We start from the raw sequence: 21,278 nt of genomic DNA on the forward strand, positions 1-21,278 counted from the left end.
GGCTCCCAGCCCCCTTTCTGTGCAGCTCCTTTCTCCTCCCCTCGGGCCCTCTCCGCTCCGGCGCGGGGCTCAGTCCCGGGGATTAAGAGAAAGGAGGGAGGGGAAAAGGGAGGGGAAGGGAAGGGGAGGAGGAGAAAGAAGGACGATCCCTCCAAAGGCGGGTGTTGAGTTTCAGCTCAGGACCCTCGGGCCAAATTGCACGCCCCCTCCCGGCTCGTCTTCCTCGTCGGCTGCAGCCCGGCGTCGCGGCGAACCTCCAGGTGGTCTGGTTCGCTCCCTCCCGGGAGCTTTCCTCTCCCCGTCACGCCCCCGATCTCCCCCGCCAGCCCCGCGCCTCTCTGCATCCCTTTCATTAGCCCCACATCTGTCTTTCCCTTGGGAGGGAGCACGCTCCTTCCGCCTTTCTGGGGTCCTCCGCGGAGCCTGTCTACTCCCTTGGCAGGGCCTCCGCAGGGGTCTGGGGCTGGACACGGATTCTAGCCCTGGCGAGAAAACGTGATGCCTGAGCATCTGGTCCCGGAGCCGCGGGCAGGCCGGTTGTGCCGCCTCTTAATGCTTCTCTGCCAGTCTAGACCTGTCCGCTGCCTCACTCTGGCTCGCTCTTGAGGAGCACAAGTGGGGACTTCGGGCACAAAAGGGCAGGACTCTTTCAGAGGAAATGGGATTGCCCCCAAGCTTCGGCTGGAAGGACGCGGCTCGGGTCCCCCGCACCTCTCCTGCCCTGTTACTGCTCCTTCGCGTGCGCTGCCTCCCTCCAGTTGCCCGCCCCCTCCCCGCCCACCCCGCGTTCGTCCTTTGGGAAAGAACACATCGAGGCCTCTCAGAGGCTCCAGAGAAGCCTTCCTTCTTCCGTTTTTGAGGTTCCTGGAATTTAAAAAGTTAGATGCCAAACTGGATTGAAAAACTGTAGCATGTTTTCAATATTTACATTTAACACATTAACACTTCAAACACATAGACAACGGCTCTATGTATGTATAGCGTCATTTGGAGATAACATCAGAAGTCTAATTTAAGGCCCTTTGTGAACCTGAGGCCGGGGATACAGAGAGGCTCCCCCCTCCCCTCCCATCCCCCTCCACCTTCGCATTCCACAGGCCCACTCTTCCAGGCATTTGCCAGCAGGGGAGGGGGAAGCACCTGACCCAGCTCCTTCCTCTCCCTGTTGCTTGGGCACCTGTGAACAAACTCAGACTCCTTTAGGATGGGAGAGGAACTTCAACATTTCCAGATGCATCTCAAGGGAGAGCTCCCCCATTCCAGTTCCAGCCTGGTCCAACTTCTCCCAGACCCCAGCCCTGGTGGGGGGGGTGGTGGTGGTGCTGGCTGCCTGGAACACAGATATTCAGCTTCTGGGGAGTGACTTGGTATATGATCTCTGCCCAGGGGACCGCCAAGACAAATTGGGGCTCAAGATGGAGGTGGGCAGGAAACGCTGTTCCAGAGATGAGTGCCCTGATTGGCACAGGGGAAACAGATGGAGGCCGGAAAAGACTAAGCAGGAAGGAAGTGCTGGGACCCGGCAAAATGGTGGTTTGGGAGGAGGGCAGTGAGCCTCACTGCCCTCATTGTAGCTGAGCGCCTAGCTAGTGCCTGGAACTAGGTGAGGGGGTTAGAGTGCATACCTGCAGAACACAAGTCTGTGCTTCTGGATTGCCCAGGCAGGAAATGGAGCCGGTCAGACTCGGGAGTGAATCCTGGTTTGTCAGCTCTGTGACCTTGGTCAAGCTCTGGAACATCTCTGAAGTTCAGTTCCTCATCTGGAACAGTGGCTTTGGTGAGGAGTAAATATACGTAAAGTGCGTAGCACAATGGCCTTTCCTCTTCACCTTGGCTCCCCACAACTCCCCCTGCGCCCCCAGCTTGTACCTTCATGAAAGTTCAAAGTGCTTCTTTGTTGAGGGCAGGAGGAACCTTCTTCCTGTCCTTATGCCTCATCTCCGCCCTCTCCTTCGCAAACTGAGGTTTCAGGTGATTCTAACTTGGTCAGGGAGAGTTCTGGGCTCCAGGTTAGGTTGGAGAAAACCCAGGCTGGGTGGTAGGCTAAGACCCTAGGTGGGCGGCAGCCTCAGGCAGGGGGGCCCTCAGCTTCGGGGCTTGCGTTTGCCACTACTCAGGGGGTAGAAAGGCAGGAACCCCTCCATCAGGCTTTCTGGGTCCCAGTCTTCTCTCCCAGGACTCTTGTCCTTTCCCAGCGGGGCCAATCAGCTGATCTCCTCCTCATCCCACCCCGTGACCTGTTCTACTCAGAACTTCTCGGGTGCTCATGGATTCTTCCAGTTCTCCTCTCTTTGGACCCCACGGCATCCAGATTGGCTGCATTCTAATCCTGGCTCCGACACTAGCCGACTCCAACCTTGGCAAGCTATGTGACCTCTGGGAGCCTCTGGTTCCTCGTCTGTCAAATGGGATAATAATGGAACAGAGGATTGAGAGAATCCTGAGAACTGGAATTCCCTGGTGGCGCAGTGGTTAAGAATCGGCCTGCCAGTGCAGGGGACACGGGTTCGAGCCCTGGTCGGAGAAGATCCCACATGCCACGGAGCAACTAAGCCCGTGCGCCACAACTACTGAAGCCCGTGCGCTTAGAGCCTGTGCTCCACAAGAGAAGCCACCGCAATGGGAAGCCAGCACACGGCAGCAAAGAGTAGAAGCCCACGTGCAGCAACGAAGACCCAATGCAGCCAAAAATAAATAAATTAATTAATTTTTTAAAAAAAGATTCATTCATTAAAAAAGAAAAAAAAAGAAGAAGCCTGAGAACAGTGCCTGGTCCATGATGTGTAAATGTTGGCTCAAAGCAACTGTTACTATTGTTATCTGATGCCAGTTCTGTGGGGCAGCAGAATGTCAAGGACACGGAACTTGCCTTCAAGAAACCCACATCATGTATATCATGCTTGAATACAGTTGATACCTTCCCACTGAACCTGGCATAAAATCCAAATGCTCCGGACTTCCCTGGTGGTGCAGTGGTTAAGAACCTGCCTGCCAGTGGGTTCGAGCCCTGGTCCGGGAAGATCTCACATGCCGCAGAGCAACTAAGCCCGTGTGCCACAACTACTGAACCTGCGCTCTAGAGCCCACGAGCCACAACTACTGAGCCCATGCGCCACAATTACTGAAGCTCGTGCGCCTGGAGCCTGTGCTCCGCAACAAGAGAAGCCACTGCAATGAGAAGCCCATGCACCCCAACAAAAAGTAGCCCCTGCTCGCCGCAACCAGAGAAAGCCTGCACGCAGCAACGAAGACCCAATGCAGCCAAAAATAAAAAATATATATAAATTAAAAAACAAATGTTCCACCACAGGCTTTAAGATCCTATGTGAGCTGGTCCCTGCCCACCTCTTCACCTCATTTCATCCCACCCTTTCCCTTAACCTTTGTTTTCTACCCACACTGTCCGTTCTGTTTCTGAAACATGTCAAGCTCTTTCACCTCTAGGACTCTGCATGTCCTGTTCCCTCTGCCTGGACCACTCTTTCCCAAACTCTTTCCATCATCTTGTCAAATTCCACATCTTCAGAAAGGCCTTCCCTGGCTTTTTTTTTTTTTTTTTAAGATTTTTTTGATGGGGACAACTTTTAAAGTCTTTATTGAATTTGTTACAATATTGCTTCTGTTTTATGTTTTGGTTTTTTGGCTGCGAGGCATGTGGGATCTTAGCTCCGACCAGGGATCAAACCTGCACCTCCTGCATTGGAAGGCGAAGTCTTAACTGCTGGACCACCAGGGAAGTTGCCTTCCCTGGCTTTTTAAAGTTAAGTTGCCCCTCCCTCCACCCACCCCCCACCTCCCAGTAATTCTCTATTTCTTAACACTCTTTCATTTTCTTCATAGCACTTATTATTATCAGAGATTATCTTGTTTCTTTATTTACCATGTGTCTCCTTCTAAAACGTAAGCTTCTTGAGGCAGGGACCTTATCTGGCTTGTCCTCCTCTGCATTCCTAGCATTTAGAATGGTGCCTGGCATATAATAAGTGCTCAATAAATATTTGGCAAATGGGCGAATGAACAGGCCAGCCATGACTGTAGGACAGAGTTAAGTAAGCCAAAGGCCCACCATGGGGGAGGCACCAGGCCTGGGCTGGGGGAGGGAGTTGCTAGGCTTTTTGTCCTGTTCACTCTGATTCTCTGCGTGTCTCCCAGACCAGACTGGGTTCTCTTTGAAGGCAGGCTCCAGGCACCATGTAAGTAAAGATGATACTACAAATAATTAGCAACCGGTACCATCGTGGCATCCCCATCAGGACATGGGAGCCTGTTCTGGAGGCCTCCGTCTGGGCCAGGCGGTCTCCCTTTAGTTGCAGGATCACAGGGAGGTTGTAGTGTGGACGTGCTCCAGCCCTGAGGACAGTATCTATTTGCCAGCCGGGACACAGTAATATTTCAGCATTTTAACCACCAATGCCCCTGCCTCACCTCAGGTGAGTGCAGATGAGCTTCAGTAGGCCCTGCGGAGCGCTGGTTTCAGCACTGTTGCAGGGGCTGCTAGGCTAGTTGGCACTTTTGTGGCCACCCAGGTTACCCCCAGCCCACCGCCCAAGCCGCACCAAACATGCACATTTCTACAAGAGAAGAGAGGCCCCTAGGCGAAGAGCTGATCAGAGGCAGGGGAAGGGTGAGAACTCGGGTGACTTTCTGAGGAAGGGCAGGACAGCCATCGCAGCGTTTTGCAAGCTTTCTTGGCCGAGGTGGGGTGCTTCCTGTCACATCCTCCCTGCTCTTTCCTGCTAGGGGCTGATCTCTTCCCAGAGGCTCGGGGGTGGGACTCTCAGCTGGTCCCCCGTGGCTGCCAGGTCAGGCCCAGGCAGGTGAGGACACATGGGGAAGCACCCGTGATATTGGGTACTGGGTGAACTTTCCTTTGCTTCTGCCTCTACATTCTCCCCATTGCCACCCCCATCTCTCCACACCCCTAGTGATTCCCTGGAAGCTGAAATGACTCAGGGATTCTTAGTCACCCCAACAGGAGAACCCTCTGGAACATGTTTCTCATGGCAGGGAGTCATCCTGCGGAGACCCACAGCTGCTCCTGAGATAAGGGTGGAGACTGAGCAAATGGGAAGAGGTGAGTGGGGACACGTGGCTCAGAGCGCAAGTTCTGCATCAGGCCTGGTCAGGCAGGGGAGACTGCCCTTCAGGGGTTTCCTTAGAGAAGGTCCTGGTACAGAGGCAGGGGACACCCCAAAGGCCTCTCCTGGAGGAAATGTCCCACGTAACCAACGTGGGTCCTTCGCGGCATCAACAAGTGAAACAAGTAGCTTGGATCACTTCCGGCTCTTTCAAGCACGCTGTCCTGGATAGGGGCCAAGATCAAGAGGTCCGGGCCCGTGTCAGCCTCTGAGGTTCTGATTGGTCTGGGAGAGACCCAAGGGATCCAGCTCTTCTGGAAGGCCCCCTCAAAGCCTTTTCTGCGGTTGGGGGTTGCTCAGGAACACCAAAAGCCACCCTGGGGTCCACGTGCCAGACCTAAGGCTGGGGAAGGGGAAGCTGGAGCCGCGGATCCCAGCCAGCAGGGCTGAATGCCTGAGCGGGAAGGAATGCCCTGTGGCCTGGGGCAGGGTCAGGTGAGACCCTTACAGGGGGCCTTCCCTTCCATCTGCAACCAACCAGGGGTCAGTGCAGTGTGGCATCTCCATGCCAGGAGCTTAGCTTTGGAGTTGATCAGGGCTGGGGTGGGAAGCGAGCCTTGCTTCTTGCTAACGGTGTGACCTAGGTAAGGTTACTCAATTTCTTTGGGTCTCAGTTCTTCATCTTAATATGGAGACAATAGTTTCCATCTCACAGATTTATTATAAGGGTGGAATGAGCTGATGCCTGTGCAGGGCTTGGCACCGTCCTGGCACACGATGCCCAGGAGCTGAGGGGCGGATGGAAGTGAGAGCGTGCCTGGGAGCACGGGGGCAGAAAGTGGGCCAGTGTGAGTGGGGTGATGTATTCCCGGCCTCAGTGCTCTTCCTAAGTGCCCCTGCTGTCTCGGCCACCACCTGTTTCCCCTAAGCCCTCACCCCACCTCTACTTCCAGGCCCCTGAAAACTCACCAGAGCAGCTTCTCCCACTTCAGAATGCCCCCCCCCCACCTCAGCACTCCTCTGCTTTGCCCTAAAGCATTCGAAGGATTCCTTCTCACTCTGCCATTTAAGTTATTCCTGGTTCCCTTTGTTTATTTCCTGAGTCCTTGGTTACCAGTGGGGTATTTTCTAAGGGAAAACACGTGCAAATCAGGAAACATCATTCTAGAGACAATGTCTGGGTATGAGTGTGTTGGCGTGGGGTGGGGTGGCGTTGTGGGTGTGTAGAATGAAGGGGGTTGATGGACAAGGATGAAGAGAAAAAGGTGGGAGGGAAGGAGGCAGAGAGCCCCCAGATGGGGTGGCCCCTGGCTGACCTGAGTCTTTGGGGCCAGGCCCAGTTGGAGCCTTTCCAGGGCACACATACCCCCTCCTGGCCAACAGTGGTCCATGGAGCTGAGACTGAATGGGCTCACCCCCTGGCCTGAGAGTGGCAGCTCCCCCTGCCGTGGTCCTCGTGCCCGAGGCCCAGTGAGTAGGGGTGGGGGCCGGCTGATCTGGGAGCTGGGTGTTCCTGTTGCCTCTTAGATGAGGCTGTCACCTTGCCCATCCTCTTCCTGGCTCTGCCTTCTCATTCATGCGATGGGAACAGTCACCCACCGCTTCTTCCAACAGGCCCTGCACATCCAGCCGGCAAACTGATGGCTGCAGGCCTTCCCGGCAGCCTGTGGGGTTAGGCCTGTATCCCTAGCCCGAAGTAGGTCAAGGAACGCGCAGGGATGGGGGGCGGGGTGGCCCCCAGGGAGGGTGGGTAGAAGTTAGGAAGAGGGTAACGGACAATGAGGAGAAGTCATAGATGATTGTGGTCATAGAAGTTGGAGTCATCGAAGATGAGGAAGCGGCCGGAGAACAGAAGGGGTCAGAGAACAAGGAGATAGAGGGAAATGTTCACTAAGGTCGATGATCAGGAGGACATCTGAGAAGAAAGGGAAGAGAAGAGACAAGACCATGGGTGGGAGCAGCAGGGATCATAGAAATGAGGCCTCTTGGAGAGAGACCAGGATGGTGTTCCCTAATTTTGGGTACCAAGCGAACCAGGGAAATTCCAATAATGCCTGTTCTCAAAGGCATAGAATAGCAGGGTACTATTGCTTTGACCCATGCCGGGAAAAGCATAAAGAACAAAGTTTACCCAATAGGTTATCGGGCTTACAATGATGTTAATCACAACTTCTGTGAGTCTAGCATTTAAATCAGCTTTTGAAAACACTTGCAAGTTTTTTGGGGTTTTCGGGTTTTTTTTTTTTTTTTTTTTGTGGTATGCGGGCCTCTCACTGTTGTGGCCTCTCCTGTTGCGGAGCACAGGCTCCAGATGCGCAGGCTCAGCGGCCATGGCTCACGGGCCCAGCCACTCCATGGCATGTGGGATCGTCCCAGACCAGGGCACGAACCCATGTCCCCTGCATCAGCAGGCGGACTCTCAACCACTGCGCCACCAGGGAAGCCCTTGTTTTGTTTTTTAATCTCAGGTCACACACTCCAAAAGGTAGTGGAAAAAAATTTGAATAAACAAAACAGGTTTGCTGCAGATAAAACCAGGACTCCTAAACTGCTCCAGTCAACCTGCTTCCACAAGGCCCTGCTGTCAGCCAGCGCGGCACCCAGGCTGGGCGAGCAGCATCTGGCATGTACCAAGTGAGTGCGCAGGGGCCTGGCTGGGACATGCTGAGCAGGGCAGGAGCAGAGATGTGGCTAGGGTGGAGGAAGCTCTCAGGTTTGGGGCTGGGGACCAGATGTGGCATGAATCCAGGAGCTCAGGGAACAGCTGGGGGAGGGGGCACCCGGACTAAGTGGAAGCAGTTTTCTCACTGGCCTTTTCCTACAGATGGTTGCATTTTTGGCAATGGTCTTGGGAACCCACACCCTCCATTTGCGGCCCCAGAAGGGCTGTACCCACTGGCCCAGCTGCTGCCCCAGCAAAGGACAGAACCCCACTGAGGAGTGGCTGAAGTGCAACACTGTGCTCATGCCTCCCCCAGAGACCACCAGCCTTGCCCACCACCCGGAATCCTGCAAGGCCAGTGAAGACAGGCCCCTCAACAGCCGGTCCATTGCCCCCTGGAGATACAAGTGAGTCTGCTGGCCCCTGTCCCCTCCCGAACACCTGCTCACGTGCTGGTCAGTGTGTGTGCGAGGGACCAGGGGAGTTCCAGACAATTCCAGCCCACCTGCCCCCTTTTACCTCAGGGAGGTTATCAAGTTTGGGTGTTAGACAAGGCCTAGCTCTGACTCTTATTGGGTGACCTTGGGCCAATCACTCAAGTGTTCAAAGCTTAGTTTTTTTCATCTGTAAAATGAAATAATAGTCCATAGGCTAATGGTGCAGATCATAGGAAATAAGATATGAAAAATCTGTACTTAGTACAGAAAATGTTGGTTTCTTCCTTTCTTCTTCTTCCTCTACTTCTTCCCTGCCTCCTCTTCCTTCTTCTCCTTCTTCTTCCCCTACAATGGCTGTGTTTTTCTAACTAAAATATCAGAGAATAATGTACAATACAGGCACGAAGAAGCCCAATACCAAATGCTACTGCCCTGAGCCATGAATGGGTTATAATTATACCCTCCCTCTGCTCTGGGGGGCGCAGCTGGGTGGTTGGAGCCCCAGGCTGGTTATCTTTGATCATGAGCAGTCTTTTTCTTTTGCTGTGTGCCACACACATAATCCTCTATTTGTGTCATGATGTAAAATAAAATATTAGGAAACCCTGAAATTGGGACAATTAATAAAAATATTAAAAATTAGTGCCTTAGGGATCCCAAACATATTTCTCTTGCAGTCTTGAGTCCTCACGGGGTGTCTGTGTTCCCACTCTCTGTAAGTCTAGTTCTGGCTTAGCCTTGGCTTTGAGGATGGATGGAGTAGGTCAGTGGGTAGGGAAGGGTCAGCTTTGATTGAGACTAGATCCAGGGTGGAGACTGTAGGTCACTTTGCTTTGAAGTGGTCTCAGAAGGCTGGCTGGGTTCTGGGCTAAATCTAAAGAGGTTGGAGCCCCTTTGGGGAGGCTGGGTACCAGATGGCTGACTCGGCTGGGATCTAGACCCCTGGTTGGGAGGCCGTGAACCCCTGAGTGCACAAAGAGTGCTCTTTGCAACTCTTGTCCCACAAGCTGTTCCTCAGAAAAAAAAAAAAATGATGACGTCAGGTAAGTAGGGGAAAAACTGCTGCAGGCCCCACTCCTTGGAGGTTCCCAGTGTGCCCAGCACCTTCATAGCAAGAAGTCCACAGAGAAGAAAACATTAAACTCAGCGCTTCCCAGACTCATTTGGCCACAGACCCCTTCTGCTGCAGCGTGTTTATTGGGGAATGCCACTCTGGGAAATGCCACACTTGCTGAGCCCCAGTTTGCGAAGTCCTGTCTGTTTGGAGGATGGTTTTACAACCTAGGGGCTGTTTCCCTCTGGGCTTCTGGGGTCCCAGACCTTTGGAACACCTACTTTTCATGCCTTTTAGGGACCATGAAATCCTTTTAGAATAAGTCACTAAGCCTTACCACACACTCTTATGTGTGCTTATAATACATGCCCAGCCTGTGTCTGGAGGACGGGCAGGATATGGCAGACGGTGGCTTCCTCTGGGGAGGGGGACGGGGAGACAGACTGTCAGCCTTCACTTGATATTTTCTTATATTTGGATATAAGAGCAGTTTTTACTTTAAACTTTTAAAAAACCCTAAAAAATGATAACAATTACAAAAAGGAACCTCAAGCTAGAGCCCAGTGTATGTATCAGATGGAACCAGGGCTGGTCTGGTGGAGGCTCTGGTGGAGCTGCTCACCTGCCCCGCCTCCCGTAGGGCTCTGGGACCAGTTGGAAATTCATTCTTCTATGCCCGACCCTCACTGACAGTTGGGGGAAATAAAGCCCAGGGAAGAGGGGGTGACTTGTTCAAAGCCACCTGACACGCGGGTACCAGAGCTGGAATAAGCCAAGCCCCCGACAGTCCTGGCATTTCCACCCTGGGCCCTCGCTGCTCCTGACCGGTCCCCTGTTTGCCAGCCAGCCTTACCCCCAGGACCTGACGCTTGCCGCCCCTGCAGGTTGGACAGAGACTTGAACTGGCTGTAAGTGGCCTGTAAGACGGGAATAAAGACACAGACCTACTAGAGCATGGACTTGAGGATATGGGGAGGGGGAAGGGTGAGCTGTGACAAAGTGAGAGAGTGGCATGGACATATATACACTACCAAACGTAAAATAGATAGCTAGTGGGAAGCAGCCGCATAGCACAGGGAGATCAGCTCGGTGGTTTGTGACCACCTAGAAGGGTGGGATAGGGAGGGTGGGAGGGAGATGCAAGAGGGAAGAAATGTGGGATATATATGTATATGTATAGCTGATTCACTTTGTTATAAAGCAGAAACTAACACACCATTGTAAAGCAATTATACTCCAGTAAAGATGTTAAAAGATAGATAAATAAATAAATAAATAAATAAATGGCCTAATTTGTCTTTGGCATCCCTGGTGCCTGAGCATCCTGTGGTCCCCAGCCTGGTCCCTCTTCCTCCCCACTGTCAGCCCTCACCTACTGCTGTCCAGAGTTTCCGCTGTGGCCCCCCATCCCTCCCCTTCCCTGGCTCCCTGGCTCAGCCCTAAACACTGGGGTGGGGGTCAGGCCGCCCTCCTGGCATGCTGGAGAGACAGAGGCCCATTGAGGTACTGCAGCAGGCACACAGCGCCCCCTTGTCCCCCAACAATCTGCCTTTGTCCTCAGTTCTGGCTGCTACTGCTTGGTTCTGGGGGGTGTTGCCTGGGCTGGGCTCCAGCTCCCACCCTCCCTAAAAGGAAAAGGGAGAAAGGATGGTGACGAAGAGGGTTAAGGTTAGGAAAGAGGGCCACAAACTTCCTCAGGCTTGGGTCCTTGGGGGCTCCTAGGCCGGCCCATTTCTCAGCTCACCTCCCAGCTCATCCTGGTTTCTCCGCGGACCTCCTCCTACCCCCGCTTCTCCCCTCTGCGGGAGGCGGGGTTGGGCTCCAAGTAAGGGGAGGGTTGACCACTCCCCCCTTGCCCGCGCCTCCCCTCCCATGTGCTGCCTGGGGGGCAGTGCACGCACCAGCCGAGCGCTCTGGGCAGCTGGGTGCAGGCCCTTCTGGGCAGCCGCCTTCCCCAGGGTCCCACAGCAGCCCTGCCCACTTCACGTTCAGGTTTCTCGCAGTGCCTTCCTGCTCCTCTCTGCTTCCCCATCCTGTCAGTTTTCCATTTTCCTTCCTGGCTGGTGGCAGTGGGGGCTGTGCCCGGTGGGCCCCGTGGAGATGCTCAGTGCTTGGAATCGCCGGGACCGACCCCCTGAAGATGGGGCAGCTGCGGGGCTCCAGGGCTTCACCGTGGACAAGACGTTCCTCTCGTCCCTCAAAGGCATCCTGCTGGAAACTGAGCTGGTAACAGCTGCCTCCCTGACCTGCAACCTCCATCTCCCAGCCCGGGCCCCCCACCAGGGCTCAGCCCTCAGCAGCCTCCCTCCCCAGGCTCTCAGGACACCCCTCCGGCCCCAGCTGCCCCACCACCCCCACCCAGCCCCTCATCTCCCATCTGGAGGCAGTCACAGCAGGTTTCAGTTGCTGCAGGAATGATTGAAGTTAAACAGAGGACAGCTCTCTGGGACATCGAGGGGGTGTGAGGCACAGGGATGGGACAGCGGTAACACCAGCTGGTCTTTCCCCGGGCTTTAAGATGGCCACTTCTTGGCAGATCCGAGAAGTTCAACTACCAAAAAGGGCAGACTTCCTGCAGCCCCACTTTATCTGCTGCCTGCTCCCCATGAATATCTGTCCTCAGGAAAGGAGCTTCCCTTAGTCACTTAGCAAGACCTACTAGTAAACTTAAATCTTCTGCATATACGCCATCCTACATCACCAGAGCTGAGGGGACCCCAGAGTCCACCCTGGAGCATCTGCCTTCTAAACCTTGCCTCTTGGCATGGAACCAGAGGCTCTGGTCCTTGTCAGAAGGGTTTTAGGCATCCAGGAGTGGGAGAAGTGTTATGGGGCATGGGGTGCCTCCTGGGGGCACAGGCTGATGTGGGCGCCACTCCAGGGGCTGGCGTTCCCACTGTACTTGGGGCTAAAGGGGGACACACTATCTTGTGGATTTCACAGAATGGCGGCCCATGGAGCCGTGCAGCTTGGTCAAACTGCTGGGGCTGCTGGGATCCCGAGGCAGGGGGAGCATGGGTGGGCAGAGGTGGGGGGCCAGAGTCGGGCCTCAATAGGCAGAGGCCCTGGATGTGGCTCCAGGGATGGCGAGACCTCCAAGGACAGGTGGTGGGGCCGGCTGGGGGAGCTCCGGGGAGGGAGAGGGCAAAGGCCTGGCTGTGCCTGTGTCCCCTTCCTGGCAAGCTTCCCACCCTCGGTCCCGCAGGCCCTGATCTTCATCATCTTTGTCTGTTTCACGGCCTCCATCTCCGCCTACATGGCTGCTGCGCTACTGGAGTTCTTCATCACGCTAGCCTTCCTCTTCCTCTACGCCACCCAGTACTACCAGCGCTTCGATCGGCTGAACTGGCCCTGTCTGGTGAGGGACCCTGCCTCCCCCACCCCGTTTTGGTCCCTTTCTTCTCTGCACGTTGAATTTTCCTTTCCTCTCCCAGCCTCTCTCCTTTTCCTGGTTTAACAAGGAGTCCGGCTCCCATACCCAACACTCAAACACTCCTTTGACCCACATCCCTCAGATCTGCTCCCTTGTCCAGGTCCAGCCCCAGCCCAGGCCCCTGGGTTCTGGTCCTGGTCCTGGTTGCTCTGCATTTATCTTCATCCCTCCGCTGGGGAGCTGTGTGAACTTTCTCTCTCTCTTTGTCTCTCAAGCACTTTATGTTGTGTCCAAGGGTATCTCCATGTAGGGATTCACAGTGCCTGAGGGTCAAGCTGCTGACTAGCCTGGAAAACCTCAGGGCGATGCCCCCTGCCCTCTGCTTCCCTTTGACCCTGCCCCCCCAACCCCCAGGACTTCCTCCGCTGTGTCAGCGCCAGCATCATCTTCCTGGTGGTCTCCTTTGCGGCTGTGACCTCCCGGGATGGAGCTGCCATTGCTGCTTTTGTGAGTCCAGCCCCACAGAGCTCTCTGGCTCCCCAAGGACCTTTGGCTGGTGGTTGCACACTTTGTGCCGCTCTCCACCCCAAGCTCAACCCAGTGCCCACACCTTGCCCACACCTTGCCCCATATCACCCACCTCCCTCTCCCCAGTATCAATGGCCCAATGACCTTTGTTGTGCCATCCCTGCTCCTACGCCCACAGGTTTTTGGCATCATCCTGGTTTCCGTCTTTGCCTATGATGCCTTCAAGATCTACCGGACTGAGATGGCGCCCAGGGCCACCCAGGGTGAGTGCCTGTGCTCTGGGAAGAGGAGATGTCCCCTCTACCCCCTGCCCCAGCTACCCCACCCTGCCATGCCCTACCCCACCTGGCTCCATCTTCACAGGGGACCAGTAGTGATACTGGGGCTACCTGGCTCCTGAGCCCAGCCAGAAAAGGGGGACAGCAGAGCCCAGACACGTCTCCTTTGGATTCACTAGCTCCCCAGCCTACTGTCCACCACCCCAGCCTACAGCGATGGAGCCAGGCCTGAGAAATCACCGGGGATTTGTCTGTGAGGCCTGGTGTTCTAAGATCTGACTTCTGATGAAGCTCGGCCAGGGAGGGGGTATTATGGATGAAAGGGAGGGTATAGGAGGAAGCTGGTCATTCCCAAATTAAAAGACTTGAATCCTACTGGTGAATCTTTTTCTTCCCCCCAAATTAGGCAGACTAGGAATGCCAAAGAGTATTCATGGGAATGTTGCCTGGAGCAGGTCATGGTCCCTTCTCTGGGACCAGGTGTGAACAATGAGAAAGGGGGGGCTTAGACATCCTTCAACATAAAGCTTCCATGCCACAACTCTTGCGTGCAAGGCCACCTTGCGGTGTGCCTGGTGGCCGGGCACCCAGGCTTCTGTGTCTGAGAAGGCGCAAGCCTTCCGTCTGTGAATGAGTGCCCACTTGCCAAGCTTTTCACATACCTGTCTTAGTGGGTTTGAGGTGAGGTGCTTGCCTGGGGCGTGTGTAGAGCTCCCCCTAGTGGTGAGGGGAGGACTTGGCCCGCAGGCTGCCAGGGAGAGGTCTGCGTCAGATGAGGGCAGAGATTCCCACATTGCTGGAGCTGCATGAGCCCCCAGATATCAGCTGGTTCAATGCCCTCAATTCACATACGAGAGGACACGCCCAATTAGGGGAAGTGACCTCTTTGTCTGTGACAGAGTTAGGGCTGGAGCCCAGCTCTCCTAACACCTGAACAGGTGTTCTGGATATGGTACTGAGCCCCTGTAACTCACAAAAAATGGACTAGCCTCATTTCCAGCTCCCTCCACCAGCAGGTCCACCTTCCCAGCTTGCCAGTGCGTCAGCAGGACATTTCCTGAGCATCCCATGTGCAGACCCCGTGCTGGGTCCCAGGGATTCAGAGGCGCCCAGCAGGCCCATCCTTGAACGCTCACAGATGGGGAAGAAGACCAGCTAGTGAAGGGCAGTCATGGCTCCAGGGGACTTTGGAGTCAGCCCTGCCTGGCCCATGACAGTTCAATGTGGCCGGGACATGCTTGCCCAGCCCCGCAGAGCCCAGCGTGGCCTAGCTCGTCCAAGCTGACTTGCTAGCCCCTCTCCAGTGCTTCTGTGTCCCTGCCCTGAAATGCCTTCCTCCTTCTAGGGTGTTCCTTCCAGATGCAGGCCCCAGCACCCAAGCCCTGCCTGAAGCTGAACACTGGTAGAGTTGCTCTGCTCCCCTCGGTGCTAACCACCAGCCACTCTTGGTCTGGCTTTTCCTGCCTCTGGGTTCCTGTTCTCCTGACCTCATGTCCTGGCTCCTCACCGGAACTGGTAGCCTCTCCAGGGCTAGAACCGACTGGCTTTTGTGTTTCTCTGGTCTCTGCTCTCAGTTCTCAGGACTTTACCAACAGGCCATTCTCAAGACTGGTGACCAATCTTGGGCAGGGGCGGTCAAGGCCTCAGAAGAGGGAGCGGAAGGGCTTAGCCAGGGGAGTCCAGGAGATGGGGGGGCGGGCAATGAAGGGATGAGAAGGTGGTCAGGAGGGCCTGGCCATAGTAAAGCCCAGCAGGGGGCAGGGATTTGCTAGGAGCAGAGTGGGGTAAGGACCCGCCTTGTCCCCTGAGCAGCCGTGTGACACAGGCCAGCAGAAGTGTGCTCTGTGGTGTGCACCTGTGCGTGCCCTGCTCATCTGTGTCTGTGTGAGAGGTCAAGATGAGACAAGCGGGACCTAGGTTTGGTCCACACTTTGGTTCAGTTTGGTGTCAGCTGGCTCCAGCGTCTCAGGATACCCTCACGACGAGGTGTGGCCCACAGACCCAGGCCCCAGCCGACTGTACCGGGGGGTTAGGGGTTAAGGGGAGCGGGACTCCCTGTGGGTTACTTCCAAGGGGCTGACCAGAAAGGGACCTGCGTCACCCTCTTTATCCACATCTCCATCCCCAGCCAGCTCTGAGCCTCTCCTGGCATCGGTGGGGAATTCATTTTGGAGGAAACAGGTGTCCCAGGACAACTTTAACTCCTGTGGCCTCAGCGGTGGTGTAGGTGGAGGGTGGCTTCAGCTTCCGTGGTGCAATTCTGTCTCCTAGTGTCTGGAATTGGCTCACCCTCTGGTGCCTTTGTTTTCCCCACTTTTGGAATCTCTCCCTCTCTTCCCTTGTCTGGTTGGCTGAGCAGTAGGGGGACTCAAGGCTCTGCCACCTCAGGGAAGCCGCCTCACCTCCATGGGCCTCGGTTCCTCTTCAGTAGGTGTGGGGTGTCTTGGCTCCCCCAGCTCTGACACAGGGGCAGGGCCCCCCCTCCCCCAGGAGTCCAGGACGGCTCCTGGATGGTCGGCGGGGAAGGATAGGGGCTCAGGCAGAGTCTGGCACTCATGTTTATTGCAGGTCAGCAAGAGCGAGGCTCAGAGGCAGTGTCACTCCTCATCGTGCATTTTTTGCTGAGAAAGAATAAAAGGTGTGAGGGGGCAGCTGGCGGGAGGGAGGAAGGGTGTGGGGAGGAATCTCTAGGGCTTTGAGGGGCCTAAGGGAGATGCCCTTAGTGGGGAGAGGTTCAGGCCTCAGGGATCTTGGGGTCCCATTTAGGAGCCCTTGTGGTTCGGGGTGGGGGTGGGACTGGGCTTTCTAAGGAGGTTCCAGTCTGTGGGGGGCTTCTCTGAGCAGGAGGGGGGATGCTCAGGTGTGAGTGCTGTGGGACCCTCAGGGCTATCCAAATACAGGGGGAGGAGTGCCCACTAAGAGGGCACTGACATTGGGGCCACGCTGCTAGGGGGCTGAGTAGCGGGATCTGGGGAGGGACCCACCTTGGCGCCGATGTCGCGGCTCTTGGCCCGCAGCTTGTTGACCTGGGACTCGGCGATGTCCGCCCGCTCCTCTGCCTCGTCCAGCTCGTGCTGCACCTTGCGGAACTTGGACAGGTTGGTGTTGGCCTGTTCCTCCTGCGGGGGTTCGGGGGGGCGGGAGGATGAGGTGAGAGGAGCCAGGGATTATTAGACTCCCAGCCTGGGGGCCGGCTCCTTGTCCCCTCCTCCAGGCCTGGGCCCCGTCAGGGTCACTCACCGCCTCCTCGGCCTGGCGCTTGTAGGCCTTGACCTTCAGCTGCAGCTTGTCCACCAGGTCCTGCAGCCGCAGCAGGTTCTTCCTGTCCTCCTCCGTCTGGGGGCATATGGACGGGAGAAGCCAGTTTTTTTGGGGGGTGGCAGGAGCAATTATCTCTCCCTCCCTCACCACCCCATCTTCTCCTCACGCCTTAGCTGCTCTTCCCTCCAACAGGCCAGGTCAAAGAGGTGGTGGGGAAACTTCATCTCTGACACTACTTATAGGTCAAAGGGCACGGCAAGGTCCTCAGTCCAGGATCTAAAAAGCAAGGAGGGCTGTGGCCCTAAGGTGAGAAATGGGAGGAGGGGCTCAGAACCAAACAGGATTTCTTCATCTGATAATATGGAGACATCAGGGCTGTTCCAGCTCTAATCTGGAGCACCAGAGGTGCTCTTGGCCAGTGGTTCTGGAGTGACCAGAGAGGACTAATGAGGAAAGCAGAAAGAAGGGATTATCAAAATCCAGGTCATTCTAATCTATCATAACCCAATATATGTTTTACTGGGTCAGGTATCGGGCACCAGGATCAGTGGCTCCAATGTCACGTGATCATTCCTGATCATTGCATGTGCTAGGGTGCTATTGCCACTTATGCCCACAATACACCTGAAGAGATACATCTGTATACATCTGTATACAGATGTATACAGATGTATACAGATGTAAAGAGATACATCTGTATCTCTTTCCTGTGTCTCTCGTATCCAGCTGTCAAATGGACCAATACCCCCTTTCTCTGTCTCTCCTGCCCAGGCACACTGTGAAAATAACAGGTCAAAGGCATAAGCTCTGAGCTACACAGATGGAGGGCTTAGAACATTTTGGGATTTCTTTCTCTAAGGCCTTCTGTTTGTGGTCCCAGAAGTTCCATGGAAGATCTGAGCCTTTCCCCATCCCTGACTTTTATCACTAAAAGGCCACACAATGCCCCTGCCTCTGAGACTGGTGGAAAGATTGCTTGGACTGTTCTGAAGCCTTCATGGTAGCGCTTCAGGTTATTAAAAAACTGGGGAAATGCTGGTTCAAAGAGCTTTCAAGAAGTAGAAGTAGATTTTCCCTTCGCTAGAAAAATTCATGGACTCAAGCCAAACTATCTGCAGAGATTGTGAAAGAAAATCTCAAGACAGCTTCTCAAGGAGCAGGTGGTGAGAGGGCTGGGTGGCTCTGTGTGGGGCCTGTGTGGGGCCTGTGTGGGTCAGGAGGGGGGCGCGAGGGATGCGCTTTCACATCCACTCCTAAGGGCCTGGCCCCAGAGCAGCCGCCGTGCCCGCACCTGGTAGGTGAGCTCCTTGATGCGACGCTCACTCTTCCTCATGCCCTTGATCTGGTTGAACTCCAGCTGGGCCCGCAGGATCTTGCCCTCCTCGTGCTCCAGAGAGGCCTGGAGGGGGGTGGGGAGAGAGGGTCCGAGGAAGTCAGGGCACAGGGTACATTGGGGAGGGAGGCTGGGAGGATGCAAGGTGTCAGCCAAGAGGAGAAGAGATGGGGAGGGGGGACCTGCATCCCAGGCCATCCGGGTGCTCTGGGGGAGGAAGTGCTGGATACCCCTGGTTTCCTCTGTCAAGGAAAGGGGTCTGAGCTCACAACTGTCAAGACCCTCCAGCACCAACACTGCATGATCCTGACCCATCTAAAATAGCATAGAAAAGGGAAGGATTTTTACAACCAGAAATTTGAACATTTCTCTTTGTTTCCCAGGTGCCTCACCCTGTAGTGAAAAAAGTTAGAAGCCCCAAATCTCGGGGCTATCGCTAGGTTCTCACAAATGAACAGTAACAATAGCTAACATATATTAAGCACTTAAACACGATACCTCGTTTAATCTTCATAATAGTCATGCGTAAAATCTCATGAGGTATGTACAACTGATGCCATTTTACAGACGAGAAAACCGAGGTACAGATAGCTTAAGGAACTTGCCCAATGACAAAGTGGTGGTCCTGAAGCCAAGTTTCAAACTCAAGTCTGTTTGAGTCTGGAGCCCATGCTCCCACCCCCTGTCTGAGGGGTTGTTATGATGGCCAGGTTTCAACTTTATAAACCCAGTGGGAAACAAACCTATGATCAAGCTGTGTGTGGCATTTTCCTTTGCACAGACCTTGGCTTTGGAGGTAGTCATGGGTAGTGGGTATATGACCTTGGACTAAGAATAAGGAGCTGATAGATTTTGTCTTGGGTCAGCGTCACCCCCAGGTGAGGGAGTGTGCGGAGTCAGAGACAGGAGGGCAGGGGTGGGTAGGAGAGGGTCGGAGGCAGGGGTACAGGCAGAGCCAGGCCCTCACCTCGGCCTCCTCCAGGGCCGACTGCAGCTCCAGCTTCTCGGCCTCCAGCTGCTTGCGGACCTTCTCCAGCTCGTGGATGGTCTTTCCACTGGAGCCCAGCTGCTCAGTCAGGTCGGAGATCTCCTCTGTGGGAGGGGCGGGCCGCTCAGCTGCGGGCAGCCAGGCTCCAACGGGGGGCACGCCTCTAGGAGCCGCTGGGTGGCGCCATGTGCGGACCCTCCCTGCCCCGCCCCTGCCCCCGGCCCGCACCCTGCAGGTTCTTGTTCTCCCGTTTGAAGGTCTCCAGGTGCTCCAGGGACTCCTCGTAGGCGTTCTTGAGCTTGAAGAGCTCGGTGCTGAGGGAGCGCGCCTCCTTCTGTGAGGACTCCAGCTCCGACTGCGACTCCTCGTACTTCTGCTTCCACTCGGCCAGGATCTGCGGGGACGGGACGCGGCTCACCGGGCAGCCCCAGCCCCACGTCCAGAGGCGCCCAGGCCCCTCTCCTGGGCTCAGCCTCCTCCCAGCCTCTGCCTCCTGGGAGGACGTTCCTGACTCCCGCCTGCCCGCCTGCTCTGGCCCCTGGCTACGAGCCCCCAGCCTGGGCCCACCTTGTCGAAGTTCCTCTGCTTCTTGTCCAGGGCCGCGGCGGCCGCGTTGGAGCGCTCCACGTCCACCATCAGGTCTTCGATCTCATTCTGCAGCCGGTGCTTGGTCTTCTCCAGCGAGGAGCACTTGGCGTTGACGGCCTCGACGGCCTCCTCGGCGTCCTGCAGCCTCTGGGCCAGCTTCTTCCTGCCCGGCGCGTTTGGGTGTATGTGTGTCACTCTACCTGGGAACAGCGGGACCTTGGGATGGCCCCTCCCTGAACTGCCAGATGAGGAGGGCCCGGCCCTCCCACACAGCTCCTTGGGACACTGAGCAGCCCTTCAGCCCTGGAACCCCAGCCTCCAGGGAGCCAGGGCTTCAGGTGCCTAGAACAGAGGCTCTTCCCTACAGGGAGCGGCATCAGGGTGGCAGCCCTCACTTCTCCCCACCCAGGCTGATCGGCGGTAGCTCCTCTGACCAACAAGCTTTTTGCTCGTCTTATACGTGAGCATCAGGTATAACCCGGGCCAAAAGCTCGCCCGTCACAGGAAGTGAGTCAGGGCCAGCCAGGGTTCACTCAGAGCGCAGGATCCCAGCTCCCTCGCAAGCACCTGTATTGCCTACCACGTTTCTCCCCACCTCCTCTCTTCCACCTCAAATCTGCCTCCCATGCCCACTCTGCCTGTCTCTACCCATGTCCTCTTGAGCCTTCCTCTCTTAGAAGCAGGGTGGGGTCCGCCCGGGACTCACTTGGCCTCCTCCAGCTCCTCGGTCCTCTGGATGGCGTCCGTCTCATACTTGGTCCTCCACTGGGCCACCTCCGAGTTGGCCTTGGACAGGACGCGCTGCAGCTCGGCCTTGGCCTCCGTCTCCTCCTCGTATTGCTCCCGCAGTAGGTCACAGTCGTGCCGGGCTGACTGCAGCGCATGGGCCAGGGCGTTCTTCGCCTGGGAGAGGCAACACCAGGAGGTGGGTTCAGCATCTGGGAAGGTGGGAGGGAAGGCCCTGTCCCCATTCTCCAGATCCTTTTCATATCTGTGAACTTCAACCAAGCCTCGGCCTCCTTCAGGGTGAAGGCTGGTGTGGAATCTCAACATCTTAAGGTACCTTCCCAGTCTGCCCATCCCTTCCAAATAAGAAAGGAGGCACTCAGTGATGTTCGGATGTGGCTTAGCTGAAGAGTAGAAGAACCTGGCCTGGAGGTCTTTTCATTACAGAGGGCTCTCTGCAGCTTCCAGGCTCCATTTCTGAGGTTGGTTGCCCCAGGGCTGCCATCAATCCTGTCTGCTGCCCCGTAGCCGGGCCTCACCTTGCCCTCCTCCTCCAGCTGCCTCTTGAGGTCCTCCAGCTGCTGGGTGTAGGAGAGCTTCCCTCGGGTCAGCTGCAAGATCAGCGCCTCCTTTTCCTCCAGTTGCCGGGACAGCTCACCTGCAGGTGGGAACAAGGGTTTGTGGGCCATGGAAGGGGGCAACTGATGATCTTCCGTGAGGCAGGCGCAGGGCTGGTTAGGGGCACCCACCATTCTCCGTCTGCAGCTTGGCTCGCTGGGTGGAGAAGTCATTGAGGGAGCGCTGGGCCTCTTCTAGCTTCGCCCGGTACTCGTTGGCCTGGTCCTCCAGTGTCCGGGACACCTTCTCCAGGTTTGCCTTCAGGCGGTAAGGGACGAGAGAAAGGTGAATGTGGGAGGGGCTGGGTTGACTGGAGGAAGGAAGGGAGGGCCAAGGTTGGGGAGCGCACAGATG

The 21,278-nt window shown here is 55.8% G+C and overlaps 3 protein-coding genes across 3 annotated transcripts in view; 2 read left to right on the forward strand and 1 right to left on the reverse strand.

Moving 5' to 3' along the window:
- The first annotated feature begins 7,703 nt into the window (after positions 1 to 7,703).
- Positions 7,704 to 10,143, forward strand: IL25 (interleukin 25). Its single transcript, XM_024753269.1, has 3 exons — positions 7,704 to 7,712; positions 7,828 to 8,147; positions 10,116 to 10,143. Exons 1-3 carry the CDS (start codon positions 7,704 to 7,706, stop codon positions 10,141 to 10,143), a joined length of 357 nt encoding a protein of 118 aa, XP_024609037.1.
- Positions 10,144 to 11,179: 1,036 nt separating this feature from the next.
- Positions 11,180 to 13,785, forward strand: CMTM5 (CKLF like MARVEL transmembrane domain containing 5). Its single transcript, XM_024753282.1, has 5 exons — positions 11,180 to 11,457; positions 12,437 to 12,589; positions 13,019 to 13,111; positions 13,311 to 13,395; positions 13,496 to 13,785. Exons 1-5 carry the CDS (start codon positions 11,332 to 11,334, stop codon positions 13,504 to 13,506), a joined length of 468 nt encoding a protein of 155 aa, XP_024609050.1. The 5' UTR covers positions 11,180 to 11,331; the 3' UTR covers positions 13,507 to 13,785.
- Positions 13,786 to 16,007: 2,222 nt separating this feature from the next.
- Positions 16,008 to 21,278, reverse strand: part of LOC112404999 (myosin-6-like) — a 22,262-nt gene continuing 16,991 nt past the window's right edge. The window contains exons 25-34 of the mRNA XM_024753219.1: positions 21,056 to 21,182; positions 20,846 to 20,964; positions 20,287 to 20,483; positions 19,560 to 19,743; positions 19,221 to 19,386; positions 18,972 to 19,096; positions 17,963 to 18,070; positions 16,651 to 16,746; positions 16,395 to 16,529; positions 16,008 to 16,031 (exon numbers count right to left, since the gene is read on the reverse strand). Coding sequence (XP_024608987.1) covers positions 16,008 to 16,031; positions 16,395 to 16,529; positions 16,651 to 16,746; positions 17,963 to 18,070; positions 18,972 to 19,096; positions 19,221 to 19,386; positions 19,560 to 19,743; positions 20,287 to 20,483; positions 20,846 to 20,964; positions 21,056 to 21,182 — 1,281 coding nt within the window. The remainder of the gene's footprint in view (positions 16,032 to 16,394; positions 16,530 to 16,650; positions 16,747 to 17,962; positions 18,071 to 18,971; positions 19,097 to 19,220; positions 19,387 to 19,559; positions 19,744 to 20,286; positions 20,484 to 20,845; positions 20,965 to 21,055; positions 21,183 to 21,278) is intronic.

This window comes from Neophocaena asiaeorientalis, unplaced genomic scaffold (genome assembly GCF_003031525.2).
Source record: "Neophocaena asiaeorientalis asiaeorientalis breed wild unplaced genomic scaffold, Neophocaena_asiaeorientalis_V1.1 scaffold1186, whole genome shotgun sequence".
Lineage (NCBI taxonomy): Eukaryota > Metazoa > Chordata > Mammalia > Artiodactyla > Phocoenidae > Neophocaena > Neophocaena asiaeorientalis.